Below are 9,909 nucleotides of genomic sequence, written 5' to 3' on the forward strand. Positions count from 1 at the left end.
CCCGCGGGCCTTTAGTTAGACATGTGTGTGTCTGTTTGTATTTTCCTATAGAAACGCCTGAACCACTCCAGGTTCTCAGCCTGGTTCTGCTGGAGGCATTTCTTCCCACTGTGTCCTGCTGCTCAGGATGAAGGATTAAATCAACCGTCATTACAGAGTTACWGCATGTTTTCAATTTATATTTTGGACTTTTTTTTCCTTTGAAGCTGCTCTGATGTCACTTTTGTTGTGATTTGGCTCAAATAAGATGAACTGCTGCCAACAGCGACCAGAACGCGCCTTTACGTTATTTCTCCCGTTGACCGGAACAGCTGAGTGCGCGCACCCCGTCCTCCAGAGTGTTTGGACGCAGCGGGTCCTTCATGTCGGGGCTCTCCTCTTACATTATTCATACGGAGGAGGAGGAGGTGTGACTTGTTGCCTCTCTCTTTCCCCCCCGCCTTTATAAAACCAGAAGTTCGAGCACAAGAAAACTACAGATGGAGAAGGCTGGCCGCCTCGCTGCGTCACAGAGAGTCCCCCTGAGCCCGCGCGACGACTCCCACACCGTCCCTGTCTGAGCACCGCGCCATGCCCGCTCTCTGCGCGCTCTGCTTCGCCGTGGCGCTGGCCGCGGTCGCCCGGCTCGCCGGCTCCGTGGGGCCCGTGGTCCTGTGCGAGCCGTGCGACGCCGGCGCGCTGCTCCAGTGCAAGCCGCTGCCGAAGGACTGCGCGGAGGCGTTGAGGGAGCCCGGCTGCGGCTGCTGCACGACGTGCGCCCTGGCCGAGGGGCAGGCGTGCGGCGTGTACACGGCGCGCTGCGGCTCCAACCTGACCTGCAGGCACCAGCCCGGGGAGAGCCGACCCCTGCAGGCTCTGCTGGAGGGACGAGGGGTGTGCACCAGCGCTGCGTCCAGGAGGCTCCACGGCCCTCTCATCACCGCGCAGAAAGCAGGTAGAAAAGTGATTTCTTTATTACTGCGATTTCTAGTTTTTGTTTTTATTTGCATTGAAGCGCCTCTCTGACCAGGACCCTCCCTCTCACCCAAACTGAGTGCGTAATTCTGGGTCTAAACTGACGTTTTTTATATAGCGGCTCAAAGAAACGTTCAAGTTCAAGGTTTTTATTTGATGAGCTGAAATCAGGACTGGAGGAGTTGGGAGGATTGGAGCTCTCCATTTGCGCGCATGTTTGGAGCGCCGTGCGTAAAATGTTTGGAATGAAAGAAAACACTCGTTCTTCTTTTTTAAAAATAAATAAATAAATAAAACAGCTCATTCGAATAAATATTTTTAAAAGGTGCCACGGCCATGCTGTAAGTCTTCAGTCCCTGTCCTCTGCTATGTCTTCATTTCCCTCCACGAATTCTTGAGCACAGCTATGAAAATATGCGCTGCAGCCCCCCCAGTCCAGGATGTGGGCCAACACATCTCAGGTGTCTGGCAACTAGATGGAGATTGGGGGGGCTCATGTCATGTCTCTGGGTGCCCTATAAACAAGCACACACACACACACACACGCACACACAAACACACACACACAGCCTGTAATATCAGCAAGTCAAATCTGCACAACCGAGCTGCGTCTTTATTTAGTGTGATCCACGCTGGTCAAACGGCACACATGTCACCTCCATGTGAACACACACAGTTGTGTGTTTAGGGACCTCCAGGTGCCTCTTGTGTGTGTTGACACAAAGACACACTTGTGGACACTCAAGTGTGTGTTTGCAGCTTGGAGATCCCGTGAAAATCAAGCATCAGATGGAGATGGAAGGATTTTTATTTCATCATCCTCTTTATAAAAAACAAAGAGGATGAGCCAAAGCGCCCCTGCTGGTCAGTTTGAGTCACTGCAGCTCCGTGGTTTCCAACCACACACACACACACACACACACACACACAAACACACACACACATCCAATTCCAGAGCCTCTCCTCCCAGACATTAACAAGCCGTCTTAACCACAGTTAGTGCTGTTTACGCTCATAAACAAATTGCGTAACGTGTTTATGAAACGCTCTGTTAAAGACTGCAGCAACGTTTAAGACAACAAATAAAAGGTGCTGATTGTGTTCTGGTTGTTGTTTTTTTTTTTAAAAAAAAAGCAGGAGGAGGTGGTTGTTTCGGGGTTAAAGAGCAACCGTGCGGCTGATTGATCAGCTACACCCTCTTCATTTAAAGGGCGTGTGTCCCCCCCGCTGACCCACCTTTACCTGCCCTGACCCACGTGCTCCAGTATATAACACTCACCCCTGTCCGTCTTCCTGAAAAGTGCTTGTTTACACACAGTTTTGGGTCTGTGGAAATCTGAGGATGTGTAATTGTTGTGTTTCTGTTTATGACTTCTCCTTCGTCTCCGGATCCAAAAGAAGAAGYAAAAAAACAGCCCACATGGGGCGATGACCTAAAGTTTACTTTTTGTCCGTTTCAGATGAGGAATTCTCTGCTGGATTGAGGGAAAATCCAGCATTGTTCTGTGTTGGGCAAGAATAATCTAATCCAGATTCAACTACAACCCTAAAAGAGGACTTATCATGTCTTCTTTATGACACGTTTTGTTTGTGGAGTCTGTGGGAGGCAGAAAAGTTGAGTCTCTACTTGTGCTGCAAAGATATTAGGTCTTATTTTTCAATCCGTTCAGTTTTTTATTCCCTTTTATTGAACAATAACATCTTTGCTGCATAAACCTGGATGGTACTAGGTTTTTTTTAAAGTTGATGCTTCATTTTAGGATTTACCCCCCTTTATTTCAACCGTGTTACGAACAAAAAGAAAAAAAATTGTGTAGGTCCGCTGGACGGGTTCTTCTCTAATGAAACGTTTCGTCTCTCCTCCAAGAGACTTCTTCAGTCTGAGAGTTTCAGGCAAAATTCAGGCTTTTAAGCCCTGCCTCCATGTGACTGATACTCACATCGCATGGCTATCGTTGACACCTAATTAACACCTATTGTTAACAGGGGGTAGAGTGATACTGGCAATAGCAGCACTGTAGGAGGGGGACAACTGAAAACGGAGGCCTCCACCTCTGTTTAATGATGGACGGTCTTTCTTCACAAAAATGGCTTCTTTTACTCCTCTCTCAAACCAACGTTCCTCTCTATCAAGAATGAGAACATCCTCATCTCTGAAAGAGTGACCGCTGGCCTGTAAATGAGTGAAAACTGCAGAGTTCTGGCCATTAGATGTAGCTCGTCTGTGTTGGGACATTCTTTTGAACAGTGGCTGCTTTGTTTCCCCGATGTATAACTGGTCGCAGTCCTCCTGGCACTTAACAGCATATACAACATTGCTCTGTTTGTGCCGGGGCACCGGATCTTTGGGGTGAACCAGCCTTTGCCGTAATGTGTTTTGGGGTTTGAAAGCCACTGGGACATCATGTTTAGAAAATAAACGTCTCAGTTTCTGTTGTTACGAACATGAATACTCAGATTTACGACACTTTTTATACAAAACTGCATGATGCTGAATTATTTTACTTAAAAAGACATTTAGTTAATTGTTAAAAACTGTTTCACCTGGTTAGCTTTATTAGCAACTTTAGTTTGCTTTACCTGATGCAAATAGCGTTTAGCGCGAGCTAGCTTAAATAGATCGGCGTTTTAATCTTTAAATAAAGTTGATCAGTCTTTCAAACTCAACTTTTTTAAAGTTCTAATTCAACACATTTGTCATTTTGTGGTAGAAAACTTAACCCAGCAAAACTGTTTCAAGTGGTTAGCTTTGTAAACTTTAGTTTGRATTAGCTGGTGCTAGCTAGCTGATGCTAATAGCGGTTGATGCTGCGTTCSAGTTGTCCTCGGAGGTCGTAGCTTCGAGCCTCCGAGTTCTATTTTTCAACTGAAACGCCCCCTGAAGTCGTAGTTTCGAGTCGGGAGGTCGGTGCATCCTAACCATACCCGAGCAGCCCGAGCATGCGTTACGTCATCATTTCAACATGGCTGCTGCGCGCATGAAACTGTCAGCGGTCGCGCTATCATTAGCATATTTCTCTACATGTRGAGCTGTAATCAAACGTACACAAGCACCATCCCCATTATTTAACAGACAGAAAGTAAGAAGTGAGGAGGCAGAATAAAAACGAGTGTAATTTGTTTGTTTATTTTCCCTTTTTATATTTGTTTAATGTATGTAGCGTACTAGCATGCTTGGCCGAGCTAACCGCAAACGTTGCTACTCTTGCATGTAAACAAACGCGGCTTCTGTTGTTTATTTTACATTACGTCAGACGTACGTGTAGTGCTTTATAGTGATAGTTAAAATATATGTTTTAACACTGTTTGTACACTCAAAATACCTCGTAGAGCACTATTATTGTACGTTTTATTGTTGCAGAGAAAAATAATAGAAACGCTTTTTCCGATGTTTGAAACTGGAACTCTATCAGCTCGGAACTGACGTCAGTCCGGCTTCAGAATTTCAAGTTCCGATACAACTGGAACGCAGCATAATGCAAGCTAGCTAGCACCAACCTGTGATTTAATCATGAAATTAGATGGGTCAGTCTTTTAAACTTAGCTTTTTAGTGGCTCTTAGTCACCAGTTTTTTAAAACCTTTTTTTCTGGTTTGAAAACTTAATCCAGAAAACCGTTAGATCTAGTTAGCTTTGTTGACAATTTTATTTTTGCTTTAGTTGATGCTAAAAACCATGCTGGACAAAGTAATTGGTTTCATTTCTTGCTTCAAAGAACTGATCTTACTGGTCAAATATTACTCCAATAAAAGTAAAAGTAGCTCTATCAAATTATTGCTTCCATTAAAGTACTCTATAATAAAATTTATAAATTGTATAAACTATAATAATGGTCAAAGGGGGTGGAGGGGGCAGAGCGTGAAGCGCCTCATTTGCATTTAAAGAGACAGCACCAAAACGAGTTCCTCACCTCAGAACAGGGGGGGAAAGAGGGGCTTGTGGAGTTACAACAACCAGGAATTCAGACTAAAGCATTGCACTTCCATTTTATATAGACCCAGAATTAATGATTTAAATATGAAAAAAAAAGGATTTAAAAGCATGATACGTCTACTTCATAAGTGACAGCATATAATAATAATAACTCACTTGTTCGTACAGAAAGTGCCGGAAGTCAAGTGGAAGACTGCGACAACGCCACCCAGGCGACGCCGACCGCGCCCGCCGCGGTGACGGTGAAGAGCGTGCACGGCCAGGGGTCGACCAACACCCGGCCGCCGGTGAACAACAAGCTGCTCCAGAAGGCTCAGAACAGGAAGACGCAGAGCTACAAGGTGGAGCCCGTGTCCAGAGGCGCCAACGTGGACACGCACAACTTCTCCCTGGAGAACAAGAGGGAGACCGAGTATGTAAGTCACGCAACAAAAACGGATAAAGATTTGCACACTTTCCAAAATAAGCTCTTCTTGGCTGAAACAGTTTGTCATTTTGCTGTCTGTGTTCGGCTGGATCGATATTCGGAACAGTTTATCCAGGCTGACTGATCCGATCGAAGAGCTAAACGTTCTTGATCGTCAGTCCTTTGCGGGTCAGGACGGAGTCTTTGTCTCAGTTGGAGTCGTTGGCGGATCGGGGCCTCGTCTTCGGTAACGAGAGTTCTGGTTTTGGGAAATCGAAAGGCAATGCTCTGGATTTACTGCTCCAGTTTTGGATCAAGAGATTACGAGATACAACCGGACAAAACAATCTTCCATCATTGGGTGGCCGGGTTCAGAATAAGAACTAAATTTAGGAGCTTTGTCAACCGGGGGGGAGCACCAGGGTCATCCCACTCAGAGACCTTGGGGTAGACCCAGAACTCGTCCAAGACATTGTATCTCCTCTCTGGAACACCTTGGGATAACTCCTATGAAGACTTGGGGGGAGTCTGGGTTCTCCTCCTGAACCTGTTGCTTTGATGACCGCAGATAAGATGTTGGAAACTGGGCGTCATTTCCTCCACCTAACAATGTATTTTCTAACAGTTTTTTAACCGATTCTGTTTGTCAAGTTGTCTTTTTAGCAGAGGTCTGCAGTGTGGTACAGATGTGGTCTTGTTTTTTTTTTATTTAATGTTATTTTTACCAGGCAAGTCCCATTGAGATCTCAGATCTCTTTTTCAAGGGCGGCCTGGTCCTGAAGGTAACCTATTGTACATGTTTTGGGGGTGGGGACCGGAGTACCAGGAGAAAACCCACACAAGCACGAGTAGAACATGCAAACTCCACACAGAAAGACCCCAGGTCCTTGTTCATATCCTCAGTTGTGATCTTTTATTTATTTTTAATCTCGAAACACTTAATTTCTTCCAAATGACCTGCCTCGTCTTGAGCATCTGTTTACCTTGACATCACAGATTTACTTTCGAAGCCCAAATGCCAAATTCCAGAGGGAGACATAAAAACAGTGTGCTGAACTTTGACACGTTCAGCTGTATTTGTGTCTGCTGTCAACATCAGCTGATGATTTATCGTCGCCAGTTAACCCTAAAATGCTCGGTTTTAAGCTGTCATGGGAAGGCAAAGAAGAGAAAACCCACACATGCATGGAGCGAACATGCCTACGACACACAGAAAAGCACCAGCTGCAAATCAAACGTGTGCCTTTCATAATGTGAGGCTAATCAACTGCTCCACTGTGCAGCCAACACATTTTAACCACAGATAAAATTCAGATCTATTCGCTAAAAACCCGATCAGCTAGCAAGCTAGCGGCTCTAGCTAAATAATTTTTTTTTTACATTGAATATTTTTTGGGCATATTTTTAATTACTGTAATAAAGCTGCTATTTTTACTAAAGGAGTAATCAAAAACTAAACATAAACTGAATATAAAGAGAAGAATAAGTTGCTGAGAGGCTAAATCATACTAGACAATTAGCTGTTTGCTATCTCTTTTGAGCTAACAGCAGTTTTCTGCCTTGTGTATGCTAAACAACAGTGGTGGGTAAAGCAAACCAAAAATTTAACTTTGCTAAATCAAGCTAACTAAAAATATAGCATACCTAATGTTAAACATCTTTAAAAAATCGTGGAAGCCAAATCTTAATAGCAAAACAATAAAAAAGTAGTGGAAGCTAACACTAAAATATTTTATTTAAAAATATAAAATCAAAAGCCATTTTAAAAAGGCATTATAAATATGCTATGACCAGTGGTGGGCACAGTTGCTCTAAAGCACTAAAAGGGGAAATAATTTCTTGATTAGTGCTTTAGGGCTTTTGCTATTTTTTAAGTTCATTAGTGGATTAGCATTTGCAAAATTAATGGGCTAAATTTAGAAGCACTAACTGAGGTCTTTAAATGTTACTGATCAACATTATTGTTTACAGTTGAGGATGAAAACTGTCATACATTTTGTTCATTATGTGTGTCACTTATCTAAAAGGTCACCTGTGTAAAACTCAAGGCCCACGGGCCAAATGTGGCCTGCGGGTGACTCCCATTTGGCCTGCCAAGATCACTAAGTGACAACCATCTGCACACTGTAAATCTTGTCTCATATTGACTTTGAAGAATTGTCCATGTGTCAACTGGATTATATTAGTGCTTTAGAATTAGCTTTTGCTAAATTTTTCAGTGCGTTAGTGCTTTAGAATTAGGGGACCTAAATATTTGAGTTAGTGCTTTAAGGTTAGTGCAACTAATATTTAGATGAATGCTGCCCACCACTGGCTATGACTATATCTAAGCAGTCTATGCTTATTTGATAGCAAAACCTAATTTAGTGGGAGCTAATTGAGCTGCTAATGATTTTCAAAGTTAGTGAAAAGGATAATCCACTAAACGATACATTAGTTAGGCTATTAGCTGATTAGTGGAACACTTCCCACTAAACATAAACTGAAGATAAAGAGAAGAACCAGTTGTTTAGAGGGTAAATGCTACTAGACGGTTAGCCGTTAGCTATGTCTTAGCGGTTAGCTGCCTTATGTATGCTACACGTTTTGTTAAAGTTCACGTTGTTCCCCACCCAAATTTTTTGATATGCTGAAGAAAAAATGGAGGCAAGCAGTTGTGCATTGTGTGAAAAACAATATTTAATTTCTACAGCTGTGATTGTTTTTGTTTACGAGTCCGGATAAATGTTTTGTCGTCGATTCCGTCTGAAACACACATAGATGAAATGTGTTATTTGGTCCTTGTTTTTATTTGAAGGTGGCTGAAAATACGATCCGCATCAGATTTGTTTTGTCTCGTCGCACAAACCGTGCCCGCTCAAATTGCACTGTTTTCCTTTTTTCTCCCCCCTCCCCAAACACAAAAACATGAAATTTAGTCTGATGGAGGAGCCGAGGATAATTCTCTAAAGTGCTATAGAGTCTATACAAAGATGGCGGTAAAGTGTCCCCAGGCACTTCAGGTGTAGGATTCCATACAAGCCGGTCTTTGCAGAAAAGCCATTTTCACGGTGTGTATATTTATGTAACATTAAGTCGTTACCATGACAGCACGAGCAGAATGGGATCCTAATTATTTACGTTAACAAAAGAGACCTTAAAGCTTGGCTGTGTGTCGGCTCTTTGAGCAGCTGGAGAAAATGTCAGTTTGTAGGTGGTGTGCATGTGGAGCTAAAAAAAAAAACACACGAGGTACAAACATTACAAAGCACTGCAATACTACGCAATTTGTGGCGAGAAAAACCCTCACAGGGAAGCTTTATGTTTTGTGCAGTTGTTTGGATGGAATTAGTTTTGTTTACAAACGTTTGGGAACAGAAGGTAACATTTTTTTTACAAAGCTGATTCCTCTTTCTGGGATTTAACCTCTTCAATCTGGACCCACCAGAAGAGGTTTATTTTAGCCTCATTCAGACCATAAATGATCAGATTTTACTAAGATTTTTTTTACACAAAACTACACAATGCTGCATTATTTTACTTATATTTAGTCTATTATTAATGGAAAACTTAACCCACCAAAACTGTTTAATGTGGTTAGCTTTGCAACAACTTTAGTTCGCTTTAACTGGTACTAGCTAGCTGATGCTAACAATGCTTAACGCAAGTTAGCGTTGTCCTGTCCAGCTACATGCCGTCAACTTGTCAACTAGTCTTTCAAATTCAATATTTTAGTAGCTTTAATTTAATATATATATTATTTGAACCGGTTGTGTAAAAAAGTTCACCCAACCTTTAACCTGGTTTGCTTTAACAACTTTAGTTTACATTAACTGGTAATAGTTGATGCTAATAGTCGTTAAAGCAAGTGAGCTTGTACCAACGTGTTTTAAGCTCAGCTTAGTCGCTCTAATTCAACTATTTTATTATTTTATCAAACCTTTGGGTAGAAAATGTAGTCGAGTAAAACTCTAACTTTAGGTTAGGGTTAGGTTTGCATTATTTGGTGATATATGGCTTACGCTACTAGCAGTTAGCACCAGTTAGCTAGCACCGACCTGTGTTTTTACCATCAAATATGGTTGGTTAGTTTTTCAACATTTTAGTAGCTTTAATTCAATAAATTAGTCATTTTAACTGTATTTATTGTGAAAAAAAGTTCACCCAACCTTTAACCTGGTTAGCTTTAACAACTTTAGTTTGCATTAGCTGGTGCTAATACTAGTTAGCCCCACGTATCTAGCACCAACCGGTCTGTTTGACCCAGAAATGACCTACAAAGTGTGCTTAAAATGTTCACTAATAACAAATTTAGAGATAGTTTACGGTTGTTTTCGTGAAACATATACGTTTATGGTTGAAATGTTTTTGTTACTCATCCTGTTTCTTACTAAAAGGTGGTATATTTTTTTTGTCATGTCTGTTGCTAGGGGCCGTGTCGGCGGGAGATGGACAGCGTCATGAACAGTTTAAAGATCAACAACTTTCTCAACCCGAGAGGCTTCCGCATACCCAACTGTGACAGAAAGGGCTTCTACAAGAAAAAACAGGTGAATGGCTCTCCCTGCTGTTTCATCTCTCTGTTGTCTTTGACACACACACACACACACACACACACACACACACACACACACACA

General features: G+C 42.4%; 1 protein-coding gene across 2 annotated transcripts in view; it reads left to right on the forward strand.

Annotated features, from left to right (window-relative positions):
- The first annotated feature begins 333 nt into the window (after window positions 1-333).
- Window positions 334-9,909, forward strand: part of igfbp3 (insulin-like growth factor binding protein 3) — a 29,168-nt gene continuing 19,592 nt past the window's right edge. The window contains exons 1-3 of one of the 2 annotated variants that reach the window (XM_014020446.1): window positions 334-934; window positions 5,056-5,303; window positions 9,703-9,822. In XM_014020446.1, coding sequence (XP_013875900.1) covers window positions 571-934; window positions 5,056-5,303; window positions 9,703-9,822 — 732 coding nt within the window. In that variant the 5' untranslated portion in view covers window positions 334-570. The remainder of the gene's footprint in view (window positions 935-5,055; window positions 5,304-9,702; window positions 9,823-9,909) is intronic. The other variant, XM_014020445.1, reaches the window with a different exon arrangement.

Source organism: Austrofundulus limnaeus, unplaced genomic scaffold, assembly GCF_001266775.1.
Source record: "Austrofundulus limnaeus strain Quisiro unplaced genomic scaffold, Austrofundulus_limnaeus-1.0 Scaffold252, whole genome shotgun sequence".
Taxonomy (NCBI): domain Eukaryota; kingdom Metazoa; phylum Chordata; class Actinopteri; order Cyprinodontiformes; family Rivulidae; genus Austrofundulus; species Austrofundulus limnaeus.